At 34.5% G+C, this 20,523-nt stretch overlaps 3 protein-coding genes across 6 annotated transcripts; 1 reads left to right on the forward strand and 2 right to left on the reverse strand.

The window, feature by feature from the left end:
* The first annotated feature begins 159 nt into the window (after positions 1 to 159).
* LOC143192409 (N-lysine methyltransferase KMT5A-A) lies at positions 160 to 1,327 on the forward strand. Its single transcript, XM_076397762.1, has 4 exons — positions 160 to 336; positions 419 to 583; positions 638 to 828; positions 881 to 1,327. The coding sequence occupies exons 2-4, from the start codon at positions 428 to 430 to the stop codon at positions 1,092 to 1,094; spliced, it is 561 nt and encodes a 186-aa protein (XP_076253877.1). The 5' UTR covers positions 160 to 336; positions 419 to 427; the 3' UTR covers positions 1,095 to 1,327.
* Positions 1,328 to 2,653: 1,326 nt separating this feature from the next.
* LOC143192420 (dynein light chain 1, cytoplasmic) lies at positions 2,654 to 8,476 on the reverse strand. Of its 2 annotated transcripts, XM_076397778.1 has the most exons (5): positions 8,190 to 8,310; positions 7,773 to 8,054; positions 7,253 to 7,388; positions 7,059 to 7,190; positions 2,654 to 3,146 (listed from the first exon to the last, which is right to left on the reverse strand). In XM_076397778.1, exons 3-5 carry the CDS (start codon positions 7,358 to 7,360, stop codon positions 3,117 to 3,119), a joined length of 270 nt encoding a protein of 89 aa, XP_076253893.1. In that variant the 5' UTR covers positions 7,361 to 7,388; positions 7,773 to 8,054; positions 8,190 to 8,310; the 3' UTR covers positions 2,654 to 3,116. The 2 variants fall into 2 exon arrangements, with proteins under 2 accessions (XP_076253893.1, XP_076253894.1); XM_076397779.1 differs by lacking the exons at positions 7,773 to 8,054; positions 8,190 to 8,310 and adding an exon at positions 8,350 to 8,476.
* Positions 8,477 to 11,449: 2,973 nt separating this feature from the next.
* On the reverse strand, positions 11,450 to 20,523 carry LIMK1 (LIM domain kinase 1). 3 transcript variants are annotated; one of them, XM_076397692.1, is made up of 17 exons: positions 20,408 to 20,507; positions 20,276 to 20,305; positions 19,782 to 20,011; positions 19,594 to 19,724; positions 19,370 to 19,540; positions 19,199 to 19,294; positions 18,908 to 19,040; positions 18,587 to 18,822; positions 18,362 to 18,514; positions 18,158 to 18,299; positions 18,011 to 18,097; positions 16,173 to 16,272; positions 15,998 to 16,121; positions 15,683 to 15,944; positions 15,471 to 15,625; positions 15,260 to 15,405; positions 11,450 to 13,025 (listed from the first exon to the last, which is right to left on the reverse strand). In XM_076397692.1, the coding sequence occupies exons 3-17, from the start codon at positions 19,908 to 19,910 to the stop codon at positions 12,154 to 12,156; spliced, it is 2,937 nt and encodes a 978-aa protein (XP_076253807.1). In that variant the 5' UTR covers positions 19,911 to 20,011; positions 20,276 to 20,305; positions 20,408 to 20,507; the 3' UTR covers positions 11,450 to 12,153. The 3 variants fall into 3 exon arrangements, with proteins under 3 accessions (XP_076253807.1, XP_076253805.1, XP_076253806.1); XM_076397690.1 differs by lacking the exon at positions 20,276 to 20,305 and having other exon boundaries at positions 20,408 to 20,523; XM_076397691.1 differs by lacking the exons at positions 19,199 to 19,294; positions 20,276 to 20,305 and having other exon boundaries at positions 20,408 to 20,523.

Consider the following 20,523-nt stretch of genomic DNA (forward strand, 5'->3'; position numbering starts at 1 on the left):
TCGAAACATTATTAAATTAGTTTTTATAGAACCACAGTGAAAATGAAGGCACTTCAAACATGGCTTGATAGATAACATGTCAGTCGAAAGTAAACTATGTAATCCGCGTCGTTGCCATTTTTTATAGATTGTTTACAAATAAATATTTGTGGTCTGGAAATACATGGGGTTTGTTTTTCCATTTTATTTTTAATTCTAAGGCAATAATAGTGTAAAAATGGTCATATATTTGTGATTCTAACAACAAGGAAGAGTAATTTTGCAAAATTCTTTATAATTTAAGTCACAAATTTCCTATATTATTCTATCAAATCATCTAGAAAAACATCGTCAAGGGTAAGATCGAAATCTAAACATATTTAAATGGAATATCCAATATATATTAATTAAAAAATATCTAAAGATCGTTTTTGTTTAGCAATTAATTATGAAGGCACCCAAAAATGTAAGGAAAACCAATCATCAGCTGACTGAATATTTTTCTGTACGAAAATCTGTGCGAAGAACCAAAAAACAGGTATTAAGGGAACAACAGAGGCATTTAGAGGATTTGATAATTAATGAAGTAGAAGATGGTTTAGAGGTAAGTTTGATTTTAAGAAAATGGACCAAAAAAGGTACCAATTATGAATTTTAGTGCAGATATACTGAGGGTAAAGGAAGAGGAGTATTCGCAACAAAAGATTTTGAGAAAGGCTCCTTTGTAGTAGAATATAGTGGTGATTTTATAAGTTTATTGGAAGCCAATGTTCGAGAAGAAGAATATTCACAGAATGAATCAACTGGCTGTTATATGTATTATTTTCGATATAACGATCAAACATTCTGGTATGTCTTCTATAAAGTTTTACAGCTCTATTTTTGATATATATTTTAACAGTATCGATGCCACAAGGGAATCTGGAAAAATGGGTCGTCTAATAAACCATTCAAGAACCAACAGCAATTTATATACAAAAACATTATTAGTTGAAGGACTACCAAGATTAGTACTATTGGCAAAGGAAAATATCAAAAGAGGTCAAGAATTACTGTACGACTATGGTGATCGGAGTAGAGAATCTCTGAAACACCATCCATGGTTAAAGTATTAAATCAATAAGTAGTATCACTTCAGTATTTAAAATCACAAAGATTCGCATCGCCTGCCATATCTATAAAAATAGTTTAATGTACATGTTTAAATTTTTCTTCCCTTCAAATATATTGTTTATTTTACATACTAAAAATACATTTATTTGTGTTTCCATATTATCATAAATCTACATACAATATTCATGTTTATCAAAATATTAATTTTTACTTAAATAAATAAATTTTACAATGATTTACTTGTTTTTCTGTAATGATAGAATTTTAACATCAGATTGAGGGTATTAATAAAATAAATATAATTGATGTTTAATCAACTTTTACTATGACTTAATTACCATTGTTCGTTAATTTATTTAAACAACCATTTTATACCTTAAACGAGGATTACTAAAATTAATCAAGTAACCATTGATTAAACAAACATATAACGTCACTGTCGAAATAATTGCTATGACATTGACAAACAGAAGGTGTATGTTTGTATTGTACCTTTGCTTGAACTTTATATGATATGTGTTTTTGTTTAATGTAATGTCATACATGTTGACAAAACAACTATATATTTTAGTTTATGTATCAAGGAAATTAAACAACAGTTTTAATGACTTAACTATTATATTATAATACATTAAGAAAGATCAATACTTTTGAACAATGAAGAATGGTTTTGTTCCGATTTTTTCCTGTAGTTTTTACAATTGCCGCAGATACCTCCTGAACCATCGTTACTGCCGTTATAATCAAAATTACAGGCTAAAAACCAAGACAAAAACGGGTAGGTAAAGGCCAAATGCACGACTCACAGGCGATGAACTGTGAACGTGTTAATTTCCACTTAAAATCGAGTTAACAAATCTTAAAAACTAAACTGAACAGAGTGATTGAGAAGGAAAATGGACGACAAACACTCTGCGCGGGAAACTTAACCAACTTTATTGATTAAAAAGATTTATTATATCATGCACAGGTAAGTCCTAAATTATACAAAAAATCGAACCGTACAAATAAAATGTCGAACGCGTTTTGGGACTCTCCTGTCAACATAGAAATTCATCATTTATATATAACAACTTATGCACTATTTCTCTTACGGATAACACAGAACTTCCTTTGTTTTATCTCATGACTGGCGTGATTTTCGGGTGTTACAGTGTGTTCAAATACGATTTCCTATCCTCATTTTATGCTAGTACAACAAATTAATATTACCGGCATCATTTAACTAACAGATTAGACGTTCAGTCAAAAGTACATGAAAATAAATCCAGGCGTTTACGAAATATTTATATTAAGCTTTTGTAAAAAGCATAAATCTGACAATTGACTAATTTTTTTAAACATAATTGTTATTAATGCAGTGTGCGTTTATATACAGTTCCCATTTCGAACCCAAGAACAATTGAACAGAGCTTAAATACAAAGGCTTCCTAGATTCGTCGCTAATATTATCTTAAAGGCAATTCAAGCCCTAACTTTTTCGAAATCACCCACGCTGGTAGCAGTACTTAAGCTAAGTTCGAACTAACCGATAATCAAAACAAAAAAGAAAACAAAGAAATACCAACAAAATAAATTTATTTCAAAATAATGTTTATTTTATATAGTTAAATAAAAAAAACTTTAAATTTTAACACGATCTCCGAACTAAACGACGCTATTATATTTATTTATATATATCACTTGCATTTCCGTTAATTGTAGTGAGAGGGAGGGAGGGAGGAAGATAGATAGAGAGAGAGAGCAACCCGCACACATCACGCTCGTTCGTTCGTTTAGCTCGAAAACTTACGATTTATTAAGAACAAAATAACCTATAGTTAAAAAATTTCCCAGAAATTTTCGGTGAGAAAATAGTCCGGTTGTCTTTCTTATTATTTTTGAGGTTATCTTTCTAAATAAAAATACATATATGTATATATATAAGGAAAACGTCCAATCTAGCGGTTTAAGATTAGAATCGGAATACTGGTGGGGGGAATAGGTGTGAGAGTGGAGGTGAAGTTGCATCTCGCTGCGTCCGTTTATCCGCTCTTAAATAAAAGTATTGCCACCTGTAAAAAAACACAGATAAAATAGTTACAATTCACAGGAATGTTAAAGGGTTGCATGAGTAAAGTAAATTAAGCAAAAAGTGGACACGATGTTACCTACACCTTTCCTCCACAAAATATATTAAAATACAAAGTAGGCGCTGACATAATTTAAGTATATAGTTATAATAAGTTGGGGGAAAATTGAACCTTGGTCCATTACCATTAACCAGTTTTCAAGTAAATTAACATCGTCATTGTAGTGTTGATACAATGGCTAGATGACTATTTTTAACTATATATAGGGTGGAGCAAAAGTCCCGCTACCATTGACGCAATTTCTGCTGGTGGTAATATAGAAACGATTACTTTCAATAAATATTGTCACTATATCTCCAAAAACATTGAAAATACGAGGGTGGTTCAAATATGATGGACACAAACGCAGTAGATGGCGCGCATGTATGCTTTGAAGGTCGTTTACGAACAGTGTGGGCATAGTTTTCATCGGGAGCGTATGTTTCACGCGCGTGCTACAACCATGAGTGAACGTCAAGTGCCGACCGCCGTAATGCAATGTATTGTCATTGGTTTTTTAGTGTGGGAAGGTATTAAAACGACGGAAATTTTTTTGCTTTTGCGAAATCAGTTCATCAGACATGGGTACACTATTACACTCTCGAAAGCAAGACGTCGTCTAAAGAGTGGAAGAAGAAGAAGGAAGGGGCGCCAGTCAAAGCGAAGACAACCAAGTCCGCGGGTAAAGTTAATGCTGCATACTACTCTAACCTTCTGAGAACACACGTGAAACCCGCTTATCGCTCGAAACGAAGGAGTATTTCAGCACGAAGTGAGATTCTTCTCCAGGATAACGCGCGCCCCTCATACCGTGCCTCTCACGCTCGATACCATATCAGAATTCGAGTGAGAGGTACTGGAATACCCCCTCCCTACAGTCCGGATTTATCAGCCTGCGACTACCACATGCTTGGAGAAAGAAGCCCTCGGAGGTCAAGGATTCAATACCGACGACGAGGTAGAGGAGTTCGTGCGCACGTGGCTGTTCGAATTGCTCAAGGAATTCTTCGATATCGGCATCAAAAAACTTCCGAAAAGATGGACAAAATACGTAACTAGTGAAGGGGAATACCTAGAAAAACTTTACATTTTTGTAAATTTTTTCAATAGTAAATAAACGTGTCCGAGTATTTGTCTCGATCATATTTTGAACCACCCTCGTATATTTAATATAATATGACGAGTTTAGTCATACAAGTGTGTGTGCAGTCAGTATATGTTTCTACAAGATCCCAATGCCAACTAGACAGAAGAAAATGGGCCTCTAACTGAACTCACTGAATATTCACTACTGAACGACCATGTATTCTCAAAATACAAAGAGATATATTAATTAAATTCAAGCCTTCAACAAGTGTCAATCAAATCCCATCATGGTTAGATTACAAAAGGGCAATTTAAATACCTGGTTTCCTGTACATCCAAATAGTTCAATGGGCCTATAATTCACCAGGGTAAGGATAATTGATACATATTTGTTTGGAGAATATGATTTTATCAAGTTTTTACAACCTGCTCTGTGTGTTATGGTAAACAGAAGCTTCAAACAATACTTACATACAGACAATGTATGAAGCCAAATGTTGTCAAGTAAAAGAAAGAAGAGCTCTGCTAAATATAGTTTTCAGAATTCACAGAAGAAACCTCTTTTTTGATGCAATTATTATCAGGTATGTGAATTTTGGTAATCCTGTCAAACACAATTCCATCTGTATCTTCAAATCAGCATAAAATTTTTCAGTAGGTTGGCAATCAATGCAATGTTGATTTGTCCTAACAAATAGGCATATTGGGCACTTGATTTCAATAATATTCTCACAGTTCGATGGCGATTCCCAAGTGGCGATTGTGCTATTATTGGGGTACTCTATATTTATTATCTGCCCCAATTTTTTTGTCAAGTGTTGTACTGAAAGTATTTTTCACGGTCAGTGTGTCTGGAATACTTACTTCAACTCTATTAAAAAAATTTAGTATCCTTTTTTAAAAGTGTTATTTCAGTGACGGCCATACAGTACAGTCATAATAATTTCATCTACTTTTTCAATCATCTGGAGACGATTTTGGTGAAAATGGCAAAGAAGGTCCAAGCAAGTTCGAAAACGACAATTTGCCAGTATTATTGGCTATTAACTACCTAAAAGTTGTATGAGTCAACAGTCGGTGAATGTCTACATAGTTTGGGAAGAATTAAACAAGAAATATGTCTGATACATCAACCGACTGAAAATACTGCAAAAAAAACCTTTGCGTTTTCTCACTATCTGGCAAACTTATCAAGAATAATCTATGTAATGAAGCTAACGATGAAAAATGTATCTCCAATGACAATTCAAAACGAAAAATTCACTAGCTGCAAGACATCTAAAAGAAGTAATGTTACAAATCAAATGGTAAGTTTTTATATAGTCAGAGCATGAACTGAGTAATAGGTACATGAACTAGATGGTGGGAAAACCAACTATAAAAAGAGAGAGATTGTAAAAACTATCGATAAGATATGTATCTAGGATATAGTTCCATCAACTGTTGGTAAAGCGCTAAAAATTACGCAAAAGAGATTTTAATGGCCTTAAGAGCAAACAAGTTAGGTAGAGGTTCTGCTTTAGTCTGCATACATGGGCCTTTCCTCAGGGAGTCCTGATAGCTCGACAGGTTTCCTTAAGAACTCCTTCAGGAATCCTACGACGTTTATATTCCCTGCGCGCCAGTATGAGATAATTTGTCGAATTAATTTTCGATCTAAACTGATATTCATCATTGTTTTTCAAAATAATGATGGAAATTACATGAAATGTACTTAAAGCGAAGCGGTTCTGCATAATGTTACTATATAGACATATATAGTAACACTATAGATAACACTTTGAGTATCAACTATCAGATATCTTGCTGGTCTCTTACAAATCATAATAAATGAATGAAATAAAAAATGAAAATCATGCAACAATCAATGCAGCTTTTCAACAGTGCCGAGACTTGTAATAAGAATTAATGTCTAGCCTTAGTACACCATTCAATCAGTACTTGTTCATTTTGTAAAAATCAAAGCCCTTGAATCTACCCAACTTAATTTCAATACTCAAGATACATAGGAACAGAAAACCCCAAAGATATGGACTACAAAGACTCAACACAAAGCAGGCCATCTAAAATACCTTCAGATCTTTACTAAGATAGTGAAAAAGGCTGTGTTTTATGAATTTCATCATCACTGTCATAATAAAGAAATGCAGCTTTCTTTGGTCATGAATCACATAAACTCAGTATTTAATTACTTGAATATATTTGCCAGCCAATTGGATATTTATGTAAATGATATGCATAATATGCAGTCAATGCTAAACTTGTAAATATCACCAAAGTTCACAATCATCCTGTTAATAATGAAGATTCTTCTACAATTAAGGCACTAACACACAAACAGAGCATCCAAAAGACCTGACATTACTGCAAGAATGAAAACGTAACCAATATCCACAAAATTATAATATGCGCTTTTGTTACTCCATACTATTTTCATTTCATGAACTTAATTGTTGTCCGGACACTGACCAAATCTCTGTCTGTTATCAGGACCTTGACCCTCTTCATTTTTAAGCTATACCACTAAGCAACAAGTCTCATTATCACTGGTAAGTATTAAATTCAATCTGTTCAACTCCAGATCTATCACTAAATGTTTTTCATAATCACCTTCGACCACCTTAAGATTATCAACGGTAATGATTTTGAATTTAAAGCAATATCAAACAAGGATTCATTTACATGATGATAGTGTCCAAAATTTGCAAGTGATGCTAGCTTATCCACTTAAAGCTAAATAAAAAAAAAAGGCTGATAATTCGTACATACCTGCCCAAGGTAAAAGTAAATGAAATGACGGGTTTCATGTGTCACATATGAGCCAAAGTTCCGTCCTACAATACAATGCCATGTTGGATTGTATTTCTTATCAAATTCTTTCTTGATATACGCTGCTATATCCTTTGAGACAAAACAAAATTCCGATTAAATCCATGTAAACAGTGGTTGGTATATTTACAAACCTTTTCAATGTTATATTTCTCAATAGCTTGAGTTGCACAATCAACTGCATCTTGCTGCATATCCTCGGACATATCAGCATTTTTGATTACTGCTTTCCTGTCGGTCATTTTGCTGGTTTTTTGAGTTGAACTAGACCTGTAAAATATCCAGAATTAATATAACTCTGACGCGATTCCGATTAAGAAAAAAATAACAATTTAGTATCTGTTATGGTTGTTAATTTAATAAAATACAATTGGAATTACCCCAAAAAACATAATCATTACAGACCAAATTGTAAATAAATAACATACGTTCTATAAGGACTGGTATCTTTTATGCGGATCTTGGCATGGGCAATAATTTCGCCCATATCTCGAATATTACTGATTTACAGAGCCGCATATTTATGTTTTATCAATATCCGAGAAGATGTATCGGAAGATCGCGTGCAACATTAAAAATTGATTGATTTAATAGTTAGATGTGGGCCTAATAAATATCGCGATCGCTCAAAGAAGATTTCAACTTGGTACTTACGTGTAATTTTATAATTTTTTCGCTGAAACGGGTTGAAACGGTGACGTTTCACGACTTTTAATTTATTTATTTTGTTGTGAAAATCGTTCTTCAACTATTTGTCGCGGACGACTCCAGCTACCTTTTCGATCTCCTACGAAAATTAACTCACGAAAATACCGTAACTTATTGGTCGGTACCAGAGGCTTCTGGCAGAGGCGTCTGGCAAATCGCCGGCGATTGGTCGGCCGTCTCACCAGTGCCGTACTACGGCGGGGACGAGGCGAAAATCGCGTTCCGCACCTATCGATTTTATTTAAATTAATGCGAAAGGAAGCATGCACTGGGAAGCGAACGAACGAACATCCATCGCATGCCACAGCTCTAAATAAAATACGGGAAGAATAAAATGGATTACCAATTAATGCTTATTTTTACGTTCTCAGAGAATGTGGCTTTGACAGTGCTCCGCATTCGACGGCCCAAAACGTGCGCTCTATAAAAGCAACAGAAATCTCGTCACAAAACAACGGGGGACACAGGCCGCGGATCGTGCACCAAAGGACTCGTCAGAAATACAAGAATTAAAGGCACCTACCGTGTGGGAAGCGCTACGTATCCCTGAGAATATCGTGTAAAAATACGTATACGCTCCTATCTACGGGAGGAAATTCGGACCCGATCAAAAAGCAGAAACGTCAAACGGCTGGCCGGGGGGAGATCGATATACGGGGCAGGGCGCAAGATCAAAGGCGAGTATCGACGTTGGGGAGGTTTAAAAATAGGTTGGCACCGGCGGGGGCGAACAAAGAGACGCTCGTCCGCCGCGAGGAAGAAGAATCGCGATTAATCAGGCCCTGGAGCGAGTTAAGACGCCGATTAAAAACGGGTAAATGTTGATAATTTATTCCAGCCTGCGACGATATCGTGATCGTCTGTCCGTGTTTGTTTGGATTTCGCAGTTTCGAAACGTCATCCTTTTGATCCCTGTAAAAAAATTACCGACAGCGATATGTCAATGTCGTAGACTCGCAGACGGTTATGTTCGTAACAATGACAGCCGAATTTCTTTTCAACTCAATCTAGAACGCTCAGGAAAACGATGATGCAGTTCCTAATATTTCCTTTTGACGTTTGCTGTCAATCTCTTTTAGGTTATATTTTTCCAACTAAAATAATTTTTTTTACCATAATTCTCGTAATTGTCTATTTCTAAGTAATTATTTCGCTCTTGTGGCAATAAAAGGGAGTAGTTTGTCAGGAGTAGTGTATTTAAATAATACTTTCTTGTAACCTAACATAACTGTCATCGCGACTGTCATTAAATATTCAAACAATTTCGTGTCACTGACAGAACTATTGGTTATTATTAAACTTATTTAGACGGCTTTTTACTAATTATTAATTTCATTTAAATAATTTATTTTATTTACTAATTTAATTATTATCTCTATACTTTTAATTGTTTTGTAGCAACGATTAACAAATACTGCTCCTATTACATTTAATTAAGATAATTGTGAATTAAATTAAATCTAATAAAATATCTGCAGTTTCGAAATGTCATTATTTGTCAGTAATGTTCGTAACAGTGACAACTGATTTTATCTTCAAATCTATTCTATTTCAACTCTAACTCTCAGTAAAAAGATTTTGATATTGTTAAGTCGAAATAACTAATGTTTCTATTTGACGTTTGCTGTTAGTCTCTTTTAGGTTAAGTTTTTCCAACTAAAATTTTAAGTAATTATTTCGCTCTTTGTGAAAATAAAAAGGAGTAATTTGTACCCAATGTCAAAAGTGGCATATGACTGACATTTAAGCAGTGCTTTCTTATAACCTTATTTAATTGCCATTGCGACTGTCATTAAATATTCGATTAAGTATTTTCGTATCACTCATAGAAGTATTAGTTTTTAAACTTATTAAGTGGACATTTTACTAATTATCAATCTAATTTTAATCTCCATCAACTTCTAATTGTTTTGTAACGATGATAACAATTGTTAAAAATTAAATTAAAATCTAATAAAATCATTATTTAAAATTAATATACGGAGTTCTACATATTAAAAATTAACATTTATATCTTCTGGTAATGCATTAACTGTAGGGTGCTTATTCGATCTGCTCTCATTCAAGTAACAAAAAACAATTGACAAATATTGTCGAATGAACCGTGTCAAAATAAAAGAATGTCGGCTTGTTGGCGAAGTGGTAAAGACAACAGGACGGTCCTTCAATATTTGTGATTGTCCTAGGCGAGAGTGTTAAAATCAGACAAGGAAAATGATCCCAGTCACGCCACTAACCAGGCTGGGTAAGACCGGATGCCTTCTGGGATGATTTCTAAGTTGGTCACTCGCCGAAGGCCGTGGTTCGGAGCCCACGTTAAATAGTAGGTTCAGTCTAGATAAACCCATAGTTGGTAAAAGGAAACTTTAAAATATGTAAAAAAAATAAAAATAAAAGAATAAGCCAGCGTCAAAAAGTTTTTGTCAAGCGTAAATACTTCGGTAAATATTATGATTTATTTATTTAATCCTAAATACTGTTCTAATTTCGAATGTACTTCGATTGTTTGTTTGTTTTCCTAAAACAATAAAATCGTCTTGACAACAACCGAGTCGAAATGTCAATTATAACGTAAAATAAAAAAAGGCCAACTTGAGAATTGCATGCAATAAATCATTGCTGTTACTCGGGAGTTTTCACAAACCACCAGCATTTTTTTTTCGGTCAACGAGTACTTGATATTGTTTAAATTGAACCGCTGCCAAAATTGCGGTACTCCATCCATCGATCTTGGAATTTTTTGCCGGTTTATGTTAGTTATTCGGCTAGTTCGAATAGCGTGAGGCGCTGCGATTTTTTCAGCATTATATTGGGATAGATAAGAACTCGTGATGTTTTGGTTTTATTTTCGGAATTATATATCGTTTTCGTGTAGAATGCAATTATCAGTTGATAGTTAATGTTTTTCGGCATGACATATAGGTCATTGAAAATTTCCACCACTGCATAAAACCCTTTATAATATAATTCAAAGTTTATATAATAATATATTAGTAGGTTTTATATTATAATATATTATCGAAAAAATACATAACCTAAATATGATTAAGTCAAAAGTCATCAAATGTCAAATAATGTCATTTTCACATTGCTTTATTATCTGTCAAACTTATTTAACTGTGCACTTTTCTATTATGTTTTACTTAGTTTATTATATTTTGGATTTTTTATAATATTTTTACGTGTCTTATAATTGGAATAATATTATTTGACTAGTAACTTACTTAAAAATCTAAAAAACTGTAGCACTAACGGAGATTTCTGAAAATAACCACAAAACTATATACGTCAATATTGACATATGCTTGACAACCTAACAAAATTATATTCAGATGAAAAACAGGCTAATGAATAAAAAAAAAACCTATTTTATTTTTTATTATTATAGGAAGTTATTATATCGGTTATGGAAATAAATTATATTTGGAACAAACATAAACGTAACATATCCTAAATGTCAAAAGTTGCATTTTAAATAACCCCAATACCGTTTAGCATAGTAATCTAAAAATTTGTTGTCATAGTGTAATAGAATTAAAAAATGTAATTTACTAAGTGTAATAATATTTTGGATAAGTGTAAGAAATATATAAATCTAAGGATATATGAAAAAAATCAAGCGGTAAGTTGAATAATCTTTTTATTTGTAAATAATTTTATACCATAAAAAATAAAGGTTATAAAAAAATAAACTAATCTTAAATCAAATACATCTTAACTCGATTATAATCATCTACAAACTGACGCAAATTGCACCGACCCTGTCGTAAAAATAAAACCATTGCATCTTGAGCAAAACTCTGATATACTTAAGAGAAAGAAAATAGAATGAACAAAAAAAAGGAAGAAAGGTTTGCTGAGATAACGACGTGTTCTTACGAAATTAATGGAAAATGACGATTACAGGGTTATTGTTTAAATTACTATATCCTTTTATCTTAAGGTAATTATTAATTTTATCTATATACAAAAAATACTTAGATTTATCACAGTAGTATAATTAGTATAAATATTTAGTCCTACTTAGTTTAGAAAACATAATTGTCATTTGTAGTCACATACTAATTGTTTAAAGAACTATTTAATTATGATGTACAGATGTGCCAAAGCATTAACATATTATCAGCATTCGAAATCTGATTTCGATTAAAATCGAAAGATATTTTTAAACAATAAATATTACTTGGCTTGGCACATGATGTACTTAATGCGCAATAACAAAGCGTTACAAAACTTCTAAATCTCTATCAACTAACTCGTTTCAACATCAGCAACAATTTTTCTCGGTTTTAAACTATCAACAATTATTCTAACGAAGAAGCGTGCTCTACAGAGCCGTGAACTCCGAATCTAAACTACCTCTGACCCCTTTGAGGTCCACCTTTGGGCTCCCGGCCACCTTAAGGGAACTCCTACCGTAACACATCCTGTTCCCGAAACCGAAGGTGTTTCCCCCCTTGCGATTGAGACTGTCCACGATGCTTCGCACGACGCTGCTACTCCGGCTGGTGGATGGAGGGGAGGTTTCGTGCCTGTGCGATCCTTGAGACGTCTTGCCTGCCGAGCTATCGGGTTCTTGGGGGGGTTTGAAGGACTTCCTTTCGAAAATTGGTGTTCTCCGCAACACCTTCGCCAAAATACCACCACTTGGTTCCTCGGAATTTTTACTGAGATTCATGGTGGACGAGATCAAGTCGGGTATGGGTTTGCGTTGTTGCTGCTGCTGCTGCTGCCTATTAACGAATTTCTGCGTGACGGGAGTCGGCGCAGAAGCCCCCAAACTCCCCAGGCTCAGGTTACCCAATTTGGCGGTGTCCTCTTTCGCGAAACGGTTCCTGGTGAAGTTCTTGGGCACGGTCCTCAGGTGGACGTTGAACTGGGCGGTACGGCGGTTGTTCTCGCCGTCCGCGGCCTTCGGGGGCTTCTCGGCGGTCTTCAGGTCTTCTATGCAGATAGTCTTGTCAGTGTTCTTGTTGAAGACGTTGTCGTTCTTGAGAAAACCGATGTTCTCGTAGTGGGGAGGCGACTGCTTCGACGGCTGGTCGGAGGAGTCTATGATTTTCTTAGGGCTAATATCACAGGGTATGCTTTGATCGGGCGCGCTTTCGAATCCTTTGACGGGTGTTTTGTTAACGGTATTGGTTGGTTTCCCTTCTTTGATGGGTTCTAGAGCAGGACTTCTATGACCGGATGGAATGCCTGAAAACATTGAATATGCAGCTAATGAAGACTTAACTTAAATTAAAATGTAGAAACGTTGTAAAGATATCTCAGACATTTTTGTTTGTGTTTTTTATACACGGAGCCCTTTTATACACGGAGTCCCTTTTATACACGGAGCGTTTTTCTTTCTCTTTTTCTAACTAGCATTACTCTAGTTAAAAAGAGACAGAATGAGTCTGACGCGTCCGAATATGTAACCAAATCGGTCAATAAAATTCCAGTTGTCTTGCTACTGGTCGACGCCGTTCTCATATGTCAATGTAAATAAAATAAAACAACTTTAACCTACAAACTCTTGGGGCTGTTTAATTAATTGTGGTTTACGCCCTTTAGTAAATACTAGCGACCCGCCCCGGCTTCGCACGGGTGCAATGCTGATACTAAATTAAATACACTACAGAAAAAATATGAACGTTGCATATAAAAACATAGCGGCCCGCTCCGACTTTGCACGGGCATAAAATATATATGCCTATGTCACTCAATGAAAACATGATTAAAATCGATCCAGTATTTTTGGTTCATTCATTACTGCCCTTGGCCTGCACGCATTAAATTTGGAGTAAAACAATTCCTCTTCCCCTATACTTACTATGAAGATTTCCTGCTATCTTTGGAATATCTAAATTCATACAATTTTTATTACATTACACATTTTTAAACGCAAATTTTAAATTTGTAATATCTCCGAAAATATTTGTTTAATTTACATGCTGTAAGGAACCATATTGATCTATATTAATTGCACACTGTATTTAAGGTACTTAATTCGATAAGGATTAATGCCGTATTGCTTAAAATAGCTTCGTAAATAAGCCATTTTCTCACGTAAAAAGTAAACAATAAAAATGGTTAATGTGGGTTATCCCTAAAAAATAAACATATTCCATCGCGGACTTTTTTGTAGACCTTTTTATGGTGTACAATACTGTAGTACATTAATTTGATCTAACTCGTAGGGTTAGGCAGCGTTTTTGCTAATTGCTAAATAAGCCTAAAAAAATAGGTTAATTTACGACATCACGTTAGAAACCTCTAAAATTAGCAATGTTGCCTTAGTATATTATGCATGTATTATACATATAAACCTTCCTCTTGAATCACTCTATCTATTGAAAAAAACCGCATCAAAATCCGTTGCGTAGTTTTAAAGATTTAAGCGCACATAGGGATATAGGGACAGAAAAGGCGACTTTGTTTTATACTATGCAGTGATGAAGTAGACGCACTATAAGGTTAAAATAAATAACGTTATTTTTGTTTAACTATTTTATTTACAGTAGTAATTTGTTGTTAGTCAAAATAAACGAAAACTTAAATTTGGTGCGACAACGTTGCACTATATAATTTTTAAGAGCCTTAAAAAGTAATCCAAATATTAATTACGCGAAAAACTTAGCCGTATTTATTAAATTATATTAGAAAATAAAAAAAACAACGTATTAAGTGCCTAATAAGGTAATATACATGATAAATATGCAAGAGTAATCCAGGTTTTACGTGTATCAACAGGTAATTCACGTTTTGAAATTCTATTAAGAATATATATTAAGTAGACTTGTATTATATGGATAGCACGGAAATTAATTGAAGATATTTCACGTGCGTTATTGAAAGAGCTTGGATTTCGAAATCACCACTTGACAATAAACAAGAAATACTACCCTGCAATATTGCTGGACGTCTCACAAGCTTTCGACCGCGTATAGAATTTGGTACTAATCTACAAGATGAGCAAATTGCTACCGCGGAATTACTATCGACTGCTGGAATAATACGTTTTCGCAAGAAAATGTAGAGTCTCGTATGAAGGGGCATCTTCAACACTTAAACCTATTTTGGCTGGAGTTCCTCAGGATAGTGTCCTGGGATCACTCCTGTATTTACTGCTGATATCCCAACAACAAAAGAAACACCACTTGCAACATTTGAAGACGACACAGTTAGCATTGCACGTTAACATGAAATAAAGTTACCAAGTTACAGCAACGTGGAAGCGAACTTGTTTAGCGAATATGTGTTACTATCAACTTTAGTTTAAGTAGTTTAGTTTTATTTTAATTTTAGAAAATACATACTGATGTATTTATCCCGTACTCGCCTTGCATTTGTATTAACACAAGTACAACAGAACAGCATTAATACTTTAATTTGTAAATTGAGATTTTACCAAGTATATCTAGTGTAAGATGTAATTAATAAAAACTCACCTTCAGGAGTGGTGCTTCCCGAACTACTGGGACTCAGTCCACGGTAATGCTGAATATCAAAGAGCAAGTCTGGAGGTAGAGGCATGCCTACCGCCAGATGCATCGATAGGGAATCCAGCCACACCTCAATAACTTCAAATGGAGGTCTGCAAAACGAAGGAGACTCGATGAAGAATGATCGTTAGGTTAGGCTCCTACAAGATCTGATTACCTTCGATCTGGATTCAAATCGGTGCAAAGAAACGCGACCTTGTAGAAGGGCTCCGGACATGACTGGCAGAACTTCTCCCTGAACGCCATCTGGTTGAGGCCGAAGTCGTTGGACCGAGGCAGGAAGTCGGGATCGGCCTGAACCCGTCCGATTATCTATTAAAAGTTGTTGTGTGATGTTTTCCGGAGGCTCTCCATCTTCGGCGAACTTACCTCACACAAAATTATCCCGAAACTGAACACGTCCACTTTCTCGTCATACTTATTACCTTTCATCATTTCCGGCGCCATCCAGTACGGATTCCCTACCACAGTGTAGCGCTTCTTTCTCTCCTGGCGAGTTCTGGAGCCGGCCGTACCCCTCGGCGATCTCCGAACGCTGTTCGTGGCGTGGGAAATAATCCTGGCCAAACCAAAATCGGCCACGATGACAGACTTGTCGTCTCGAACCAAACAATTATGGGAATTTAAATCTCTGAAAGTTCTCGGAGTTTATACGACAAAAAATGGCGAATGCGCACGACCTACCGATGAATTATGTTCATGGAATGTAAGTAGGCCATGCCCGAGGCGATATCCTTCGCAAACGATACCCGCTGCTCCCATGGCAGAGGCTGTGTGGAATTTTGTAAAAGTTCAGTCAATGTACCACCTATAAAAAACGTCAATGCACATTTGGGATTCGATTAAATCAAATAGGTACCTGAAATATATTCAGTCACCAGGTGGAGCTTCTGTTCTTTGTAGAGTACCCCGATAAATCTTAGGACGTTATTATGGTGTAGAGATCTTAATACTGCCACCTTAAACAAAATTGATATGATGACAGTAACAAATGATCGTTGGTTCTTATATTATAGGTGTCATTATATTTGTTTTAATGGGAATAGTAAAAAAAACAAAACCAACACATAAGACATCGTAATCGTTCGAATTTATTGACTTGTTGAAACGAGCCAATATTATTTGCACTGATTATCTAATATTTTGGACTTACAAAATCTGTTCAAACGCAAGGCAGTTCACTAAAATCTGGCAAGAATTGACTTGTTGATGCTGCCAAAGAAATTTTCAATTCTTAATAATTAAGTCGCAATGTGGTTGTATGATATATAACTCTCTTAATATGAAACCAAAAGAAGTATTACTGTGATAAGCTGTGAGCAGTGTACAACTTAAGCCTGATGGAAAAAAAATTGGGTAGTAAAGGGTTATATTTATCCGAAATATAAGATACATGCAAAGTTGTAGATTGTTTCGATAACAGTCAAAGAAGAAGAAATCTTTATCTCTGTACAATGTCAATGATTTAATCGTTCCTAACAGAGGCTATAAGCATTCAATGCCACGCATTCCTTTTCCGGTTAATCCATCACCAGCGGAATGATGAAGTTCCGGAAGAACAGCAAACCGGGCTACTGAGATGTCTCTGTGGCCAGCATAGCCTACCCAGACCGACGTATATATGGAAAAAGTATAATAAAATAAATATCTCTGATAAAGATAAAACTCTCAAGATATATATATTTTTTGGGGCAAAAGAAACGAAAATCTATGTTAAATTGCTTCAGAATTTATAATTTTCAAGATATATGTTATGATGTAAAACAAAATGCACACTTTTTTCGAAAATACACTTTTCACCCTTCAATTTAACAATTAAAGGTTATAGAAAAATTAAAATTTATAGAAATTAAATTAAATTTATTAATTAATAGAAATTAAAAATTATAGAAAAATCTTTATAATTCCTGGTTAATAATAACCTGGGATTACTTGAACGGAAATGGCGACAAACAATATGAAAATGGCAAAAAAATTGTAAATTTTCACGACTATATATACCAAAAAGTGACAAAAATCTGGGATAATAGTGGCGCCAAAATATAGAAAAATAACGGTTTGAACTCGCAATGTTGCCAGATTGTATGAATTGTATTTATACATATGGAATATAATAAAGGCAGCTATTGTTATATGCGAATGTTATGTAATATATTTCAGTCTTAACATGTTAAGAATAACAAAACTGATAGAAATTCAATCATGTCTGTTGAAGTTAAACATTCGTAAGAATAAAAAAATTAGCAAGTTTATTAAGCAACTATATATAACAATTATATATAACAAAATTTAATATATTACCAATTTACTAAAAGCAAGCAAGATAGGCCCGTGTCTCAATTATTCACAAAGAAATTAAGACAAAGACAAAAATTGTAGTTGTACAAAAAATATCCTTTAAATATAACTATAAATAACCTTTAGTAAACTTGATGGATGGAGAGTGTTATTGAGTGAAGAACCTAGTCTCACCTTCTTCATCGGAACATTAAGAGTCAAATAAATAAATAAATAAATAATAAAATAAACTGGTAAAGTGTCTACAAAAGCTTCACGTCTTGCACAAACGCGACAATTCCCGAGTATTGGCGTAAAATTGAGGAAATAATTGCATTATTTAATGACTCATTTCAACTCCTATTTTTTCTAATTCTTGGAAAATCCCCCATCATTTTAATTTGATAATAATCGACTCACCTCTTTCAGGAAATTTTTCTGAGCTTCTTCGTCCACCCTATATAACTCTTTCAAGACCATCACCTCCGATGTATCCTTCGTAGTAACCTGATTGTTTAAACATTACACCGGCTAATTAGAATAAAAGACATTAAAAAACGTAAATACCTTGAAGACTTGTCCAAAAAAACCTTGACCCAGTAATTCTCCCTTTACCAAATCCGAAGCTCTGAACACTCTTTGCGGCGGTCTGGATTCCAAAAACGAGTAGGCCCTGGACAATTCCAAACATCTCTTCGAATTTGGCGCCCTAGTGCGGAAACCGGTCGTTAATAGGCGAACATATTATTTTTTCGCAAAAAAAAAACGTACTCGTCTAACAATCTGCTCATAGAGGAGCTCCTCTCTTTGTCTAAACTTTGGTTTCTCTCGGCTAAGTGGTTCTTCCGTCTCAACTGTCTCGATCTGGTGCCGCTCATATAACCTTCATCTTTTCGTTTGTACAGTCTTTCTTTATTATCATTTCTAAAAAAAAAACAAGAGAAAAATAGAAGCATTTTAAATAATATTTAAATAATTATATTCAAAATAATTTACCTGTTTTGATTCTTTTTAACCTCCTGATTGGGGCATTCGTTTTTACAACATTCCTGACACGACTCAATCGAAAGGGAATCATTGGATCCGAACGACTTAATATCTAACTGAGTGTTTTTATTGGTCGGAATGTTGGTGTCACTTTTTGTCGTGGTCAGCGGGGTAATTGTGGGTGACAGCTGGGACAATTGCGAAAATTTCCGACAAATAGAGTCGGGATCGTGTTCAATCGTCAGCTAAAAAAGTTTGCCACTCGTCAGATATGAATTTTTTTGTTATTGTTTTGCTTCTTTAATTAAATACCGCAATTAAGGGTAATACCTGTAAGACTGTATCCGAATATCTTAACAAGTTTTCTACGTTCTCGACGGGAGTGTCTTTAACAGGAATGCCGTTGATCTCCAATATTTTATCGCCGATGTGAAGAGACATCAAATCGTTGTTCACTTCTAACCTAAAAAGAATATTGTTTAAATAACTCAATCAGGTTAGTTGCACTTATAATAATGAAGTTCAGATATTAATTGAATTAAATCGAGTGAGACCAGTGCTATTAGTAATAAATTGACCGTCTGAAGAACATGATTATAAGTTATATGTTAATTTACATACCTATACAGGGGAATTTTAAAGCAGCAAAAGTTAAAAGCCGAAGTTAATAATGCAAAAGCCACCTCTAGAAGCTTTCCACGAAGTTTCCATAGAAACCTATATAATAAATTGATTATTAATTGCTACTGGGTATGGTATTAGTGGTGGTTTGAAGCTCCAAGTATCACTTACTCGGATATGGTAAAGCACTGACTCTCCTCTGGTGTCATGACATCTTTGGACAGTTTGATTCCCTTTTGTCCTGCTGGTACCTCCACCAGTCGGATAGAGTGAGGTTTTCGGGTAAAAGGGAACCTTGCAGTTTTTTGCAGGGGCTGCATTTGCCTTTTATAGCACTGACCACTATATTTCAGAAACTGATTAATAATAAATCCATCAAACAAATAACAACATACCAATATAATTTAGATCTCTCCACCAGTGCATATGAATCACCATCTCCAATAAAAGCACCGCAGGATCCACATAAAAAACATTCTGGGTGAAACTTGTGCTCTCCAGCTACCATAACTGGTCCGGTAATGATCTATTTTGGAAGAACATTGATGCTCTGCCTAATTTATTTATATTGTTTGTAAATTACCTGATTACACTGCTGACAGGCTTCGCCATAACGAGTCCAATAATCATCTTTGCAAAATAACAGGCCGTCTTTCTCAAAATACCAGTTAGATAAAGCAGCATCACAAGCCGAACATCGAAAACAGTCCATATGCCATTCCTGTCCCAGGGCAGATATACATTCTTCATCGTCAAGCAAATTAAAACAGCCAGAACAAAAATTTGAATTGCTAGGTGAGGCTGTATCAGAATCTATAAAACATTGAACTGTTAATTTTGCAATATCGGGTAAGACAATTGAATTAAAAAATGACGAAACATCAGAACACCCATGAAAAGTTGTTAGCGATATCATTTTTAACAAAACACAAATATAAACAAATCCAATTATCCACACATTTCTCTCAAAATTCCATTAAACTAAAGCATATTATTATTTTTTACAATAAACATAGTTTTACTGATAAATTATGGTGAATGAACAACACAATTTACAATAAATAGCGAAATAAATACCATGTTTCCCATCGACATTTCCTCATCAACCTACGCAAATAAATTAAACGTTTAATTCCTGAATTCAAAGATAAATAACTGAGAAGCCATAAATATAGAACGAATCTATCTATTAAAAAAAATAATATTTACCATTTTCTGAATCTTCTTGCATTTTTATTTATTTATTTATTTGAAAAATTGTTATTCTCATCCGACAAACCATTGACAGTTTGTTGAGTCAGTGTTGACAATCCTGCGTCAAAATG

This window comes from Rhynchophorus ferrugineus, unplaced genomic scaffold (genome assembly GCF_030347505.1).
Source record: "Rhynchophorus ferrugineus isolate W39M unplaced genomic scaffold, kcgeb_rfMv2 rfM3, whole genome shotgun sequence".
Taxonomy (NCBI): domain Eukaryota; kingdom Metazoa; phylum Arthropoda; class Insecta; order Coleoptera; family Curculionidae; genus Rhynchophorus; species Rhynchophorus ferrugineus.

Coding starts and splice junctions, on each gene's coding strand:
- LOC143192409 (XM_076397762.1), top strand. CDS start 428: ATGAAGGCACCCAAAAATGTAAGGAAAACCAATCATCAGCTGACTGAA. Junction 584..637: donor AAGTAGAAGATGGTTTAGAG/GTAAGTTTGATT, acceptor TATGAATTTTAG/TGCAGATATACTGAGGGTAA. Junction 829..880: donor TATAACGATCAAACATTCTG/GTATGTCTTCTA, acceptor ATATTTTAACAG/TATCGATGCCACAAGGGAAT.
- LOC143192420 (XM_076397779.1), bottom strand. CDS start 7,360: ATGACCGACAGGAAAGCAGTAATCAAAAATGCTGATATGTCCGAGGAT. Junction 7,191..7,252: donor AGAAATATAACATTGAAAAG/GTTTGTAAATAT, acceptor TTTGTCTCAAAG/GATATAGCAGCGTATATCAA. Junction 3,147..7,058: donor TTTACTTTTACCTTGGGCAG/GTATGTACGAAT, acceptor GTTTTTTTACAG/GTGGCAATACTTTTATTTAA.
- LIMK1 (XM_076397690.1), bottom strand. CDS start 20,429: ATGCAAGAAGATTCAGAAAATG. Junction 18,515..18,586: donor GTTAAAAAGAATCAAAACAG/GTAAATTATTTT, acceptor TTTTTTTTTTAG/AAATGATAATAAAGAAAGAC. Junction 15,626..15,682: donor TCGGGATAATTTTGTGTGAG/GTAAGTTCGCCG, acceptor AACTTTTAATAG/ATAATCGGACGGGTTCAGGC.